General features: G+C 41.9%; 1 protein-coding gene across 1 annotated transcript in view; it reads right to left on the bottom strand.

Moving 5' to 3' along the window:
• Window positions 1-16,752, bottom strand: part of PIP4K2A (phosphatidylinositol-5-phosphate 4-kinase, type II, alpha) — a 233,474-nt gene extending 216,722 nt beyond the window's left edge. Inside the window, exon 1 of the mRNA XM_006869901.1 lies at window positions 16,597-16,752. Coding sequence (XP_006869963.1) covers window positions 16,597-16,740 — 144 coding nt within the window. The 5' untranslated portion in view covers window positions 16,741-16,752. The remainder of the gene's footprint in view (window positions 1-16,596) is intronic.
• Window positions 16,753-16,981: the final 229 nt, after the last annotated feature.

Genomic DNA, 16,981 nt, shown 5'->3' on the forward strand with positions numbered 1-16,981 from the left:
TCACTATCCTAGCCTCCAAGAAACATTCTGGTTGTACTTCCGCCAACACAGATTTGTTTGTTCTTCTAGCAGCACGTGGTAATTTCAACATTCTTCTCCAACACCCTAACTAAAATGCATCAGTTCTTCTATGATCTTCCTTATTCACTGTCCAATTTTCACATGCATATTGAAGCTACTGAAAACACCAAGGTTTGGGTCAGGTGCACCTTAGTCCTCAAACTGATATCTTGGCTCTTGAATATTTAAAAGAGGTCGTGTGAAGCAGATTTGCCTGATCTAAATCCAAACCATTTGAAGTTATGAGTTTAGTTTAACATGGTCCTGGTCTGCAGCGTCCCTAGGAATGTGGCAAAAATAAATCCTTTCTTAAGGTACATACCTTCACCTAGACTCAAAGAATCCTCCCCAGAAAATTTTCTAGGAAAATGGGTAGCTCGTGGCCAAAAATAACCAAGATGGGAATGAGTCATCATGAATAATAGCTCACAAAAATCAAGTCATAGTAGGGTCAGAGCCACAAAGATTTGAAATATTGGAATTATCACTATTATTATAGTGATTGAAGAATCTTAACTTTAACTAATACACATTTCTAAATAATAGAAGTTTTAGAATACCTGAAATCATTAAAAGACCCAAAACTACATTAAACAAATCAGAAATAACACTGCACTACATTCTTCTATACAATGTCTTCAACTGTATATAAATGGAAATGCATTCATAGCCTTCAGACAATAAACTTGGTGGTTCCTTCAACATTCTGATGTGGTCTGAGAGAAGCTGTTTATTGTCTCAGTCTTCTCTACTATGTTTACAACAAGATTTTTAACTGGCTCAGTCATGGCTAGTGAAGCAAACCAAAGCAGTCCTAAATTTTTTTAAGTTGGGTGATCTGAAACAATAACCAGAATGGAAACAATTTTGGGTCAAAGCCCTGGATTAGGAGACTTGGTAGAAAAGATGTGGTGAGCCCCTTCCGGGGTCTGATGTATAAGACTGGATTATTGGCAGGACTGTGGAGAGTGACACATTCAAAGCAGTGTGGCCAGCTGCCATCTTTGAGGGGGCACCACTGTTTCCAACTCTGCTCAAAATCCCACAGATGAGCTTTTGGTCGTTATATAATGTGCCGACTCTGGTAGCGTAGTGGTTACGAATCGGGCTGCGAACCTTAAGGTCAGCAGTTCGAAACTACCAGCCGCTCCGCGGGAGAAAGATGAGGCTTTCTACTCCCGTAAAGATTTACACCCTCGGAAACCCTGTACAGGGTCGCTATGGGTCGGAACCGACTCAACGGCACTTAACAACAACAACAACTATTGTTTCTAAGGAGATTACGTTTCTATCAGAACTTCCCCCCATAATTTTTCCCGTTCCAGTTCAACCTAAGTTTAAAAGTTCGAGTCTGTGCTGCTTTCACTTTCTCCATCATGACTAAACCAGGAAGAACTGGTTTGAAGCACTGGTTTACAAGGCAAAATTCTTGCATGCTGCTGTAAACAGAAATTCTTTCTTTGGCATCGGCTTGTGGTTACCCCACACCTCTTATCAACAACTTACAGCAAGTCCTCCATACACCGTCACTCTCAAGTACACTGCACAACTCACTCAGCGAAATACTCTCAATGTTATGCTCAACCATAGCAAAAATTAAGTTTGCATGCTGATGTTCATTTAGTGTCAAAAGGCTCACAGCACACACACTGAGCACTGATGGCCTAAAGTTTAGTGTCCCAACTCTACTCATTCACTCAGTGATTTTTATTGGACACCTACTACATACAAAAGGAGCTCTGGTAGCGTAGTGGTCACGAATCATGCTATGAGCTGCAAGGTCAGCAGTTTGAAACTACCAGCTGTTCTGCGGGAGAAAGATGAGGCTTTCTGCTCCCATAAAGATTTACAGCCTCGGAAACCCAGGGTCACTATGAGTCGGAACCGACTCCACGGCACATAACAATAACAGCTACATACAAGGAGTCCTGGTGTGGCGTGGTGGGCTAATGCGGCAAACTGCAAAGTGGTTTGAAATGCAAAGTCAGTAGTTCAAGCTCACCAGCTGCTCCTTGGAAACCCATACAGGGTCACTATGGGTCGGAATCGACTCAATGGCACTTAACAACAACAACAACAACTACATATAAAGGAGCCCTGGTAGTGTAGTGGGTTATGCGTTAGGCTGCTAACTGCATGGTGAGCAGTTTGAGTCCACCAGTTGCTCCTTGGGAGAAAGATGAGGCTCACTACTCCCACAAAGATTTTCAGCCTTGTAAGTCCTGGTTTGGGGCTGTGGGCTAATACATCAGACTGCAAAGTGGTTTGAACTGCAAGGTCAGTGGTTCAAGCTCACCAGCTGCTCTTTGGAAACACTATATAGGGTCACTATGTGTTGGAATAGACTCGACGGCACTTAACAACAACAACAAACCCTATACAGGGTCACTATGAGTCAGAACTGACTCAAGGGCAAACAGCCATCACCCCACAACTCCATCATACAAGCACTGTTCTAGGTGTGGGATACAGCAGAAAGTAAGAAAAAGTCTCAACTGTGGAACTAACATAATACTTAGGGAAAACAAAAGAAACATGTAGACAACTAAGTGTCAGATGGTGTCATAGAGAAATAAAGTAGAATAAGATGATGGTGAATGGGGCTCCTTTAGAATAGAAGATGGAAAAAGCCATCTGAGAAGACCCCTTTTAGCTGATGAGACTAACATGACAAAGAGGGGCCAGCATTCAAACATCCGAGGGAAGAACATTCCAGGCAAAGAAAAAAGTAAACCTAAAATCAAAATATGGCCTTGGTGATAGAAATGGTGCTGAAGAAAGCATGATAGAATTCTACAAAATCAATGATTTGTTCATTTCAAATACCTTCTTTAGATAGCATAAGAGACACATGGATCTCACCAGATGGTGTACACAGAAATCAAATTGACTACATCTGTGAAAAGAGACAATGGAAAAGCTCCATATCATCAGTCAAAACAAGGCCAGGGGCAGACTGTGGAACAGATCATCAATTCCTCATATGCAAATTCAAACTGACGCTGAAGAAAATGAAAATAAGTCCACAAGAGCCAAAATATGACCTTGATTATATCCCACCTAAATTTAGAGATCATCTGAAGAACAGATTTGATACATTAAACACTGAAGACTGAAGACCAGAAGAGTTGTGGGATGACATCAAGAACATAACACAGGAAGAAAGCAAAAGGTCACTAAGACAGGAAGGAAAAGGTCAAAATGGATATTAGAAGAGACACTGAAACCTGCTTTCCAGCATAGAGATGCTAAAGCAAATGGAAGAAATAAGGAGGTCCAAGAGCTGAACAGAAAATTTCAAAGATCAGCTCGAGAAGATACAGCCAAATATTACAACAAAATGTGCAAAGATCTGGAATCAGAAAACCAAAAAGGAAGAACATGCTCAGCATTTCTCAAGCTGGTAGAACTAAAGAAAAAATTCAAGCCTCGACTTTCGTTATTGAAGGCGAATTATTGAATGATGCAGAAAGCATCAAGAGAAGATGAAAGATGGAAGGAATACACAAAGTCACTGTACCAAAAGGAAATGGTTAATGTTCAACTGTTTCAAAACATAGCATATGATCAAGAGCCAATGATAGTGAAGGAAGAAGTCCGAGGTGCATTGAAGGAATTGGCAAAGAACAAGGCACCAGGAATTGATGGAATAAAAATTGAAATCTTTCAAGAAAGTGGGGTGGCACAGGAGGCACTCACTCATCTCTGCCAAGAAATTTGGAAGACAACTGTCTGTCCGACTGATTGGAAGAGATCCATATTTGTGCCCACTCCAAAGAGCAGTGACCCAACGGAATACAGAAATCACTGGACAATCGCTTTGATATCTCATGTGAGTAAAGTTTTACTAAAGGTAATACAGAAACGGCTGTAAGCACACATTGACAGAGAACTTCCAGAGATTCAAGCTGGATTCAGAGGAGGCCATGGAACGAGGGATATCATTGCTGATGTCCGATGGATCCTGGCTGAAAGCAGAGAATATCAGAAAGATGTTTACCTGTGCTTTATTGACTACGCAAAGGTTTTCAATTGTGTGGATCATGACAAGCCATGGACAACATTACAAAGTATGAGTATTCCTGAACACTTAATTGTCCTCATGAGGAATCTATACATGGACCAAGAAGCAGGTGTTCGAATAGAACATGGGAACACTGAATGGTTTCAAATTTCAAAAGGTGTGTGACACAGTTGTATTCTTTCACCATACTTATTTAACCTGTATGCTAAGCAAATAATACAAGAAGCTGTTTTATATGAAGGAAAACATGGCATCAGGATTGGAGGAGGACTCATTAACAACCTGCGATATGCAGATGATACAACCTTGCTTACTGCAAGTGAAGAGGACTTAAAACATTTACTGATGAAGATCAAAGAGCACAGCCTTCGGTATGGATTGCATCTCATTGTGAAGAAAACAAAAATCCTCACCACTGGACCAATGAACAGCATTCTTATCAAAGGAGAAAAGACTGAAGTTGTCAAGGACTTCATTCTTCTTGGATCAACTGTCAACACTCACGGAAGCAGCAGTCAGGAAATTAAACGACATATTGCATTAGGCAAATCTGCTGCACAAGACCTTTTTTAAAGTGCTGAAAAGCAAAGATGTCAGCTTGAGGACTAAGGTGTGTCTGACCCAAGCCATGGTATTTTCAATAACCTCATATACATGTGAAAGCTGGACAGTGAATAAGGAAGACCATAGAAGAACTGATGCTTTTCAGTTATGATGCTGGAGGAGAATATTGAAAGTGCCAGGGGCTGCCAAAAGAACCAATAGATCTGTTTTGTAAGAAGTGCAGCCAGAGTGCTCCTTGAAGGCCAAGATGGCCAAATTTTGTCTCTCATACTTCGGACATATTGTCAGGAGGGACCAGTTGCTGGAGAAAGATACCATGTTTGGTAATGTAGAGGGTCAGAAAAAAGAGGAAATCCCCAACAAGATGGACTGGCAAAGTGGCAGCATTGATGGACTCAACTGTGGCAACAGTAGTGAGGTTGGCCCAGGATCGGGCAGTGTTTCATTCTGCTGTGCATAAGGTCGCTATGGGTCGGTTCCAACTCGATGGCACCTAACAACAACAACACAGAGTTCCAGATTAGGAAGATTTTAATAGGAGGTGTGGCACTACTGGATAAGTATTGGACTGCTAACCACAAAATTGGTGGGGTTCAAGCCTACCAGATGCTCCTCAGAAACCCTATACAGCGTCATTATGAATGGGAACCAAGTCAAAGGCACACAAAAAGAAGAGAGAATTACGCAGATTCAGGATTCAGGACTGGGATGTGAGGAACAGAATGGAATCAAGGCTGCTTCTGGATGTTTGACTTGATCACCTGGGTAGATGGTGGTCCATTTACTGACCTGGGAAAGAAACTGGTTTACAGCATGGAAGGAGGTCAGGTCAAGCTTGTTGGGTGAAGGGGAATAGTGGTGGTAGGGGAGAATCACAGGTCTTGGTATTAAGTATTCAAGTGAAGGTATCTGGCAAGAAACTGAATACACAAGTGCCCAGGAGGGAAGTCAAGGCTGAAGATACAACTTTCTCAATTACCAACATGAAATGGTATCCAAAGCCATGGGATTAGACAGGATCACGTAGGCAGTAGTTATAGAATGTAGTTATACAAGAGGGGTTCACAGTCAGAGACTGAATAAAGGATTGGACATGCCAAAGAAGGGGCCTACCAAAGACTAGTCAGTGAGACTGAAGGAAAACAAGGGAAAAGAAAAAGTGATCCCTGAATTGGAAAAATATGATCGTCACTGGGAGTGTTGGTCAGTCTTACTTCATTGGAGTAGTGAGGATGAAAACTTGATGGGAGAAGTTACAAAGAGAGTTGGTGACTGGGGATGACAACTATAAGAAGATGGCATCTTTAGACAAATCTTTTCAATGTTTGCTATCAAAAGGAACAGAAAAACAATTTAAACTGAAGTGAGAGCTGTGAAGCCACAGAATGTCTGTGTTGTTATTGCTGTTCATTCTCTGTCCTAGAACAGTGCTGTCCAATAGAAAGTTCTAGAATGACAGAAATAGTCTATATTTCCATTGCACAGTTTGGTAGGTGTTGTGCACTTGAAATGAAAAGCTGACTTTTTAATTTTATGTAGTTTAATTAATTGAAACTTATTCTATGAGTTGGAACTGACTCGATGGCACTTAACAACAATAATGTGTGTGGCTCGTAGCTACCAAACTAGACAGTGCAATCCTACAGCGTGTCTGTAGAGTAGTATATTCAGCTGTCCACGAGGTAGTAGCTTTGGTGGTAGGAACAGTAGAAGCAGATGGTCTCTATAAAGGGGCTCCAAAAAGTGAGTAGAAACAATCCATTATCTTTTCCACAAATTTTTGAAGCCCCCTCATATATGAGGTTGTCAGCTGGGAAGCATGCAAAGGAGCCAAGATACTTGTTGGAGGCTAAAGGAAAGGGGAACAGGTAAGGAGTCATTTCAGAGTAGGAGAAAGAACACCCTTCGAGGGGAGAATAAATTATATATATTGAGTGCCCGTTTAAGATTTATGGTACATTTTAGTGAGACCTTGTCAAAAGAGTTGCTAGTTTACCTCTGGCAAATGTCCACTACTTGCCCTTCAAATCTGGCCTCAAACTACCTTCCCAACCATATCCTAAAATCTCCCCCATTTCTATACTTTTCAGTCTTCTTGGCAATAGATCTGTTTTTTCCAGCTCACATTGTATTCAGTGCCCAGTTTAAAACATATGTGTGCACGTATACACACAGAGAAAAACAAACTATTCTTGATGGAGCAGAGGTAAAGACTGAAATTCCACTAGCTCAGCCGCCCCCCCCCCCCACCCCCCACATCCCCTACAGTCTCTGAGGTAATCGCCACAGAACCCTAAGGCTCCACAGGACACAGCTGGATACCAGTGACTGACCCCAGTCAGTGTTTCTCAAACCTTAATGTGCTTACCTGCCACTTGCCTTGTTAAAACTGTATTCTGATCACATCTGTCTGGAGTGAAGCCCAAGATGTTGCATTTCTAATAAGTTCCTGGGTGACCGCTGAGGCCACTGTTCAGTGGACTACACTCTGAGTAGCAAGGACCAATGCCACAGCCACATCAGACTACTCGTCAGTCTTCACACATGAGAGACACTCTGCTTACTTTTGCAAGTGCTGTCTCTTGGCCTCAAATGCCCTGCCTCACCTTCTCCAGGGAGGAAATTTAATCTATAGTCTTCAAGGTCCTCCTCAATGTCAGCCCTGCCCTAAGTCTTCTCCAAGTCTTGGGGGAGAATTAATCATGATGCAAGCCACATTGCCGCCTTGGCCCCCACCCCTCCCTACCACGTCCCCTTTCTCTCAGTCTGCTCCAGCCGTACTGGCTTCCTGGCAGTTCCTTGAGGAAACCAAGCCAATTTCAGTGTCAAGGCCTTTGCACCAGTGGTTCCCTCTGCCAGAAATACTGTTTTCCCAGATATCCACCTGCCTAAACCCATCATCTCCTTCACACTTTTCTTCAAATCTCATCTTCTCTGTGAGGCCCAGACTCTGACCACCCTACTTAAGAGTGCTCAGGCCCAGCGTTCCTGATTTGCCTCACCCAGTTCTATAACATACTAGAAAATGTACTCATTATTTTATTTTTTTATTATCTCTCTTATCCTATTAGGCAAGGTAACTTTTAATATGCTCACTGATGCGTATTAAAGCAAATCACTGTGGGTTGATGCGCCAGACTACAAAACTGTTTAAACTGCAAGGTCGGCATTTCAAGCTCCCCAGCTACTCCTTGGAAACCCTATACAGGGTCGCTATGGGTCGGAACCAACTTGACAGCACTTCACAACAACAACAATCTAAAATATAGTAAACGTTCAAATATGAGGCTATTAACTATTCCAATTATTGTACAAGTATCTGTACATATGTCTGACCAACCAGAGGACAGGACCTATATAGTATGAGGAATGAAATGACAAGATAATAGAATTTTCCCAGAAACTTTTTGAAGCCCTTTTCTATATTCATTTTGAATCTCAATCATATTGTAGTATCTCTCATGTTAAGGAGTCCTGGTGGCACTGTGGGTTAGGCATTAGGCTGCTAACCACAAGGTTGGTAGTTCAAATCCATTAGCCACTCCTCAGAGAAAGTTGTGACTATTTGCTCCTGTAAGATTTACCCTCAGAATTGACTTGGTGGTGGTGGCCTTGTTTTTCCTCATGTTAAAAAGAAAAAGAAAAATATCACATCAATAGCAGCCACAGTTTGCAGTGAATGAATCTGAATTTGATTGTTGACCCTTAAAACAACCTTACGGCTAGTGGAGGTACTGAAAGATACAAGAAAGAACACTGTAAGGAAACAGACACAGACAACATTAAAGCAAGCGCACAAATATAACTCAAAAATGTCCACTCATAACTTAAAAGATGCCCAAGGTTGCCAAATACAATATTATGAACCAAGATAAAGTAACTATTAGAACATGCCCTTAATAAATTTCCATGTCTTATCATTGAAATAATTTAAAAATAACAATGTTGTTGTTGTTAAGGGCCATCAAGTCAATTCTGACTCAGAGTGACCCTGTGTAGGGTTTCTGAGGAGCTGTTGGTGGATTTGAACCACTGACCTTGTGGGTAGCATGCTTATCCAATAGCGCCCCACCAGGACTCCAAAAAAAAAGTTAACATTTCTTAAGAACTTGCCATGTGTCAATAACTAGATTTACTGAAGCATTTCACAAGTACTAACTCATTAAATCCACAAAACCATTTTTATAGTAGGTAGGTCCCGGTGTGGCGCTGTGGGTTAATGTGTGGGACTACATAAACCACAAAGTCAGAGCGGTTCAAGTTCATGAGCTGCTCCTTGGAAACCCTATACAGGTCTCTATGGGTTGGAACCAACTCGATGGTACTTAACAACTTATTCAATCTACAAAACCATTTGTATAGTAGATATTATTATTGCCTTGTTTGATAAAATAAATGAATATATAAACTAACATTGGTATGTTGTTAAGTGCCACTGAGGTGGTTCTGACCCATAGCAACCTTGTATAGGGTTTCTGAAGAGTAGGTGGTGAGCTTGAACAGCCGACCTTGCAGTTCAAACGGCTTTGCAATCTGGCGCATTAACCCACAGTGCCACACCAGGACTCCTAAACTAATAGAAACAGCAGTTAAGTAACTTGATCAAAGTCATACAGAGCCAAAGCAAATGGTATAGCCTGAACTCTAACCACTGCAAATTAATAAAAATTACCAAGATTTACTTTGAATTTAAAAGCTTATCTTTAGGCAGGTTACTGTTTTAAAACTCCTTAGAGCACTTTTCAGGAATAAACCATATATCTGCTCTCATCTTATGTGCTTTGACCATAAGAAATTATTTTCTTTCTGTAAAGGGGAAAGCGTTTCCCAACAGTTTTCACCCATATGAATAGCTAATACTCTGTCCAAGCACTTTTTATTGTTAAGTGCTGTTGAGTTGGTTCTGACTCTGTCTAGAGGATTTTTGAGGAGTGCCTGGTGGGTCTAAACCAATAACCTTGCAGTTCAAACCGATTTGTGGTCAAGTTCTTACTCTATAGTGCCACACCAGGATTCCAAGTATCTTTTATGACCAAGTAAAGGTCTCAAAGAAACTACTAACTTCTGGGCCCTGCAAAAGCAGCACAGATCAATGTTAACCATGGGTATGGGTTTGAATCCCAGCTCTACTACCTGTGACCTCAGGCGGGTCATTAATTGAATTTCTGTTCCTGGAGTTCCTGGGTGGAGCAAACAGTAAACATACACTGCTCAGTTGCTCGCGGAAAGATTGGCAGTTTGAGTCCAGTCAGAGATGTCTCAGAAAAAATAACCTGACAGTCTAATCTTGAAAGATGAGCCAGTGAAAACCCTACAGAGCCGTTTTCCTCTGACACACATGGAATCACTATGAGTCAGAGGTGACTGGCAAGTTGGCATGCAAGTTCCTCCCTCGTACAATTCTTCCTAGCTGCTGTGTGTTCTTCCCGATTTCCTACCCCACACCACCTCATCTCATTCTTGACAAGGTTCTAAACTGCATTCTCCAGACTGCTTAAGTGGTGCATGGAGAGTATGCAGGAAGCTGTGAGTTTGTGCATGTCTGCTTGGCATTCTTTCCTCTGAAAAGTAAACGGAAGAGGGGGTAAACAATAGTGTGAGGCAATTCGTTTTTGAATGATTGGTTTGTTGGGTTCCATGAAATGAATTCTATCTACTGTATAAATGATTAATATTTTAGTTTAATTGCCACAATATATTCCTATTCAGTCCATATCATTTCATAGTCATTCAATTTTTTTTTAAAGTTTTTATTGTGAATTGATTCAAAGTTTACAGGGCAGATCATCAGTTTTATTACATTCAACAAATCATATACTTTGTTTCATTACAATGACTATAATCCCCTCCATGTACCATAAATTAACAGTATTTCTATCTATTCATTTTAGCTCTTTAAAAAAAAAAACAACACTCAGGCATACATAATAACTTAAACCACCAAAAGGCACATTCAGCAAGTTTGCTTCCTGGCCGCCAGCTCTCAGTCCCTCTCTTTCCATGAATCTACAATCCTTAGCTGCTCCCTCTCTCCATGTCCCATCTCTGGTGTTGCTGCTTCTCTGGATAAGGTCCCACATTCCACTTATGCTCTTCTCCCTTGATGGCCCTAGGGTCCTCTGTTTCTGGACTGTATGATTAACTACTCCCCTGTTTTTGTTACAAAACGTCTACCTTTACAGTTGTGACAGTCACAATTAGTCATGATAACAATTACTCACTGTTGAAACATAAGAATCATATCTCCATCTCTTTTAACTATCTAGAAAACATGAAAACTATTCAGTGGGTCAAATAATTTTTGAAACCTTCTTTCATGTATTTCTTTTATCTGTTTCAATGCCCAAATATTAACCTATGAACCCAGAAAAAAAATCACTATTTCTTTAATAATGGTATTTATCTAGCGTGAGTCCCAGACCTTAAAGAAAATATAAGTTATATACATCAACTCCTCACTCATCCACTACCTCATTATCTGACACTTCACATTTACGATCATAGTAAAAAATCTACTATTCGACTGTTTTGCACATTAACAACATTATGTTTGGCAGTAATGAATGCCGAGGTACGAGGTGATAATAATGCTGGCTGTGATAATTATGGTTATATGTCAATTTGGCTGGGCCTTGATTCTCAGTGATTTAACAGTTATGTAATGACATAATCTGGCAGTCATGTAATAATGTAGTCATCCTCTGTCTTCACATAATGACCTGGACTTATGTAACCTAACCATGGGGATAAGTGAGGATCAGGTGTACTTTACCTAGAAAAACCATATTCACCAATACACACCAACCATGCACACAGACCCCCAGAAGCCATCCACAGATATTCAGTGGACCTACAGACACCAAGTTAAATAGCCCAGCTCTATCACTATGACAGATACCTGCCTGACACTGCCTGTTCAGGCCTTTCCCAGTGGTTAGGAGTTGCCAGTGGTTTCATATATGCTTAGTCAGGGGGAAGAGTCCCTGCATGTTGTAAACAATTCGAACATGCCAAAAAGTTGAAGGTTTGAGTCCACCCAAAGGCACTTTGGAAGAAAGGTCTGGTGATCTACTTCTGAAAAATCAATCATTGAATACCCTAGGGAGCATAGTTTTACTCTGACACATGGGTCACCATGAGTTGTAAATGACTCAGTGTCAACTGTTTTTTTGTTTTGTTGTTGTTGTTATTTGTGGGAAGCCACAACTGAGCCAAGATGGACTAGTAATATTGCTTCTGTGGGATTTCTATAACTGAATCAAAGACAGAGAGTCTCGTTTGGGAGCAAAAATTACAAAACATGAAATTGGGGAGTCAGCAGCTTCCTGTCCTGGGGAGGAATCCAAACGGAAAATTCCTAACATTGTCTAAGCACCTGATTCCGATTTTTCCAGTTGGCCAGCCTTATTCCTGTTCTTCTCAGGGTTTGGTTATCAATTCTTCCTTCCAATGTGATGGATACCCAATATCTTTTCCATTATTTTAAATTTCTGCCTCAGCTCATTCGAGTTTCTATGGCTTGCAATCGTAATGCCTTAACAGCAACACTTGGCTAATTCTAAATATTATGTTTGTTTTAAACAGGTTTTATGTCCTTTTAAATTTTTTTCTATATAGATAGTGAGTATCTGCCTTTGAACATGTAAGTGGGTTTTTAAATACTACTTCCTAAAAGGCTCACATTTCACTGCACATAAAAGTCTTTTGGAACATCTATTAAAAACAAGTCTCAGCTTTTATATTATTCAATGTGCTGCACAAACTATCAAAATATAATTTTAAGAAGCTCAGCTGCTTGATTATTTTTCATTTAATTCCAAATGTAACAAGGCAAAACTGCCTTCTTAAGTTGTCTTCTCTTTTATGTATTCAATTATAACCTCTGCTTTAAATACTTGAAATAAAAATTGGCACCGATCCATTTTCTGATGGATACTTTAAGTTAGAAAGCAGTTAAGCCATCAAATTAACCACATAATGTCAGGCTTAACCTGTCACTGAGCAGAGCCCACATCAAGATTTTCATTATCACCACAATGGACTTGAATTTTTCCACCTTCACTGAAACTTTTTTACATTTCATTCCAGTAGACTTTGACTTAATTGAATGAAATGCAGTCCAATTACAATCAAAGGAACTCCTACTTCACACAACTCTTTAAAATGCATCCCCCCCAGTTCCTTCCCATATAGTCAAGACCTTTAAAATTCTCATAAATTTGCTGCACTTGTATTGCCATTATAACTAGGTTATAAAAGTAACACAACTTTTAACACATACTACTACTGTTAGTGTAAGGAGCTCTGGCAGCATAGTGGTTAAGAATCTGGCTGCAAACCCCAAGGTCAGCAGTTTGAAACTAACAGCTGCTCCGCAGGAGAAAGATGAGGCTTTCTGCTCCCATAAAGATTCACAGACTCAGAAACCCTACTCAGAGTCGCTATGGGTCAGAACCGACTCAACAGCACTTAATAACAACAATAACAACTACTATTAGTGTAGTGCTTTAGTATAAGCACTGAACCACTAACCACCAGGCTGGAGGTTTAAATCCTACACAGGATCGCTATGAGTTGAAATAACTCGACAGCACTTAACAACTACTACTAACCAGGTTGGCGGTTCAAACGTACCAGCCACTTCTTGGAAACGCTACACAAGGTCGCTATGAATCACAACTGATTCAACGGCACTTAACAACAACAACAAACCACAAGGTTGGTGGTTCAAACCCACCAACTGCTCCTAGGAAACCCTATAAGGGTTGCTATGAGTTGGAACTGACTCAAAGGCACTTAACAATAACAACAACACTCTACTATTACTATTCTATAGATCTTGATATAATGCAATTATTACTATTCTATAGATTTTGATATAATGGTGGTGTTTGTGTGCCATCTAATTGGTTCCTACTCACAGCAACCCTATATAGGATTTCCTTTACAGGAGCAGAAAGTCTCATCTTTCTCCCGTGGAAGGGCTGGTAGAGTTGAAATGCTGACCTTGCAGGTAAAAGCCCAATGTGTAACCCACTACACTTCCAGGATGTCTAGTGCACAGTAAAAGTGGCTGAATCCTGTAGTCTCATATTTTATCTTTGGTACATAAGTCATATAAAAACATCTATATAATACCAGACTTTGTCTCCTAAAATGAAATCAACTAGAAATGCGTAACTTAGACTTCATCGTTCTAAACATTTGCATCCTTTTCTCAAAAATAATACATTTTAAAAAACCAAATTAACATTTTGGGGAAAAAAGGCTGTAAAATAAACTTTTCTTATGTCATTTCAGAGTCCTCAATATAAAGATACTTGAACAAAATTATGAGGATTATTTTTAGCAAGGCTTTGTGCCAAATCTGTATTGGTTAAATGGTGGATATTATGTTTACATTACAGACTATGAAAAATTCAGTCCTCTTGTGAGGATACTTAGAATTGCTAATTTTTGTTGCAAGGAAAAGAAAATAGCATTAGATGTACTAGCTATAAATCATGGGTGTTTTTCAGAAGTCTTCAACACTTAAAAAATATTTTAAATTAATTATTAAGAAATTCTAAAACATGTGGCAATTTATAAAGATAAAGAAGCAGCATAAGTAGTTACAATAAAACATGCACATTTATAATCTGTGACACTTGGATAAGCACGCAACTGGAACCTACTCAATGGCAACAACAAAAAAGTAAAGTTGGAGTCTTGGTGTGTCCCTGTAGGATAAGCACTGGACTGTTAACTTCAAGATGGGTGGTTCAAATCCCATTCTCTCCTAGGAAACCTTAAACAGGGTCACCACAAGTCAGAACCAACTCAAAAGCACTTAATAACAACAAAGTAAACTAGACTTAAGCCGAAGTCCCAGTGTGCTAAGTCAGCAGTGTACTGGGACACTATGTTAATATATTAAATCTTAAGACCAAAAATCTCTCTTATCAGAATATCAGAAGACCAACAAGATAAAAGTATCCACAAATGTGAGTACACAGTTTAGAAGGCATGGAATTAGAATTTTTTAAACTTCTACAGACTCTAATCTAATAATAGAGAAACAACTAACCGCACAAATAATTTTTTTTTAAGTCTAGCAAAACTAGACATAACTCTACTATGGCAACATAATTAAGTTGACATAACGAAATTGTAGACTTCCTAATATAGGGAGAAAGTTCATTTTTATTTTCTCCAATAGAAGTTAGGTGTTTTGGTGCAGTATGGCATAGTATTTTAACAACTTACAGTCCCTGATAGATAAAGAAGCAGTCAGTAAATTGAAATGAACTTCTGTGAGTTAGGCATTAAGATGACTGAATCAATCAATTCTGGTAGTACTTTTACACAGGAGCCCTGGTGGCTAAGTGGGTAAAGTGCTCCGCTACTAATCTAAAGGTCTGCGGTTCCAGCCAGCCGCTCCTCTGAGGGGTAAAGATACCGGGCAGTCTGCTTCCGTAAAAATGTATAACCTTGGAAACCCGATAGGGCAGTTCTACTCTGTCCTCTAACGACAAGCTTGACCGCAATGGGTTTGGTTTTGGACCTTTGAAAAACAGCCACTTCCTGCACACATAATCGATTCTGACAGTTTTTCACCTTTCCCCGAGCTGGGTTAAGGAAGTAAAACCCACAAATACTATGTATGCTTTTAAAGCCATTTTTAACAACTTCATTAAATTGAGAGTGTTAAGCACCAATATGTTGAGAAGGACTTACATATATCTATGCACATCAAAAGTACGGAAAAGGCTTACATTTTCCCTCAGATGTTAACCGACTGCAGTGGGTAAGATCATGGTCAAAATTCACAGGCTCATTTAAACTTTCATGGCTCAGCCAACAGCTGGGATCATGTTTCCTGATCCTATCTAAGTAGATTAAAACTGCAGCTCAGTCAGATCAGCAGGAGGCTATTTCAGACCCTCAAACCGCAGTCCGCATAGCCCGCAGCGGTGCATCTTCCACCACTCTGGCTGTGTTTTAAGCTAAGCTTTCCAAGCATTTGCCTCGCAAACCTCAAACGGGTGCATTCAACTCCGAGACCACTTCCAGTTGTGCTGGAGACCCCCTCCTCTTCCTGCCATCCCTACCCAACCCCAGTCGCCCTTCCGCAGTCTGCGACTTCTGCCCGTTCTCCAGGTGGGGGAGGAGGTGAGTGGCGAGGAAGACTCGCAGCCAAGCAGCTCTTGGCCCGCAAAGCGCAGGGAGATAGGGGAGAGGAGCTAAGAAAGATGCTAAAGACCCAGTTGCCATATTTACATTGGCTTTTTCTTTGCCAAAAAGACTCCTTGTGTCCAACAATATTGTCTTTAAAGGGGAAGTATAGAAAAGAAAAGAAAAAGACCTAAGCACTTAAACTGATGCCCCAGTCCCCTTGATCTATTCTCACCCCAGTTCTCAGACTGAGGTTCCGAAAGCCCCCGGCCTCTGACAAGTACACCTGCTAGCATAGGAACAGCAGTGCCAACTCGACCACCGGCTCCTTCCGACCCCTCCCCCCCCCAGACACACGGGGTACAATCGCCAGGACTCGCCCCTCAGCAGTCCTCGCTGGGACAGACAGCAAAAGGCGGAGATGTGCTCGATGCAAACTTCCCACTTCTCGGGCTGCGGGCACCGAGGGACGGATGGTCGGACGGACGGGGTGTCACTGGCATCCGCCGCAGGGCTCCAATGAGGATAGGACCTTTCGCACCGCTCCCGGATCTCAGCTTAAAGGGGGCTCGAGATGCGCCTAGGCGACCCGAGGGGGCGGGCGGGCGTCGTGGGGCTGGGGCAATGAGATGCCTCGAAGGGTTAGCAGCCCAGGGGCGAGTGAGCCGGAGGCCGGGGGCCCCCGCGCGGGTTGGCTAGGGCTGCCCACCCGCCGGTAGCAGCTGCAGTAGTAGGAGGAGGGGAGCGGGAGGAAAAGGAGGAAGGGGATAGCGCGGTGCAGCCCCAATCCTTACCGAGTGGTTGACTCCCCACATCAGGACGCTGAGCAGCGGGTCGCTGGCCCGAAAAAGCTTCACTTTCTGTGCTACGAAGTGCTTCTTCTTGGTTTTGGTCTTGCTAGCAAGGATGGAGGACCCCAGGTTGCCGGGGGTCGCCATGGCCGCCGCCTCTTTCCCTCCACCGCCGCGATCCCGAGGCCGGGGACCCGCCCTCTCTACACACTGGCCCGGGGAGGCAGCTGCATCCCCCCCGGTGGCGTCCCAGTCGCGCCGTCCCCCGCTCTGCCCGCCGCCGCCGCCGGTGCGCTCCGCCTGCTCCGTCCGCAGCGCCCGCTCGGCCCGGCTGGGCGGGAGGTTGCGCTCGGCTCGCGCTCGGCCCGGATCCCCGTGCCGCGGAGGC

The sequence above is a fragment of the Chrysochloris asiatica genome, unplaced genomic scaffold (genome assembly GCF_000296735.1).
Source record: "Chrysochloris asiatica unplaced genomic scaffold, ChrAsi1.0 scaffold00137, whole genome shotgun sequence".
Taxonomy (NCBI): domain Eukaryota; kingdom Metazoa; phylum Chordata; class Mammalia; order Afrosoricida; family Chrysochloridae; genus Chrysochloris; species Chrysochloris asiatica.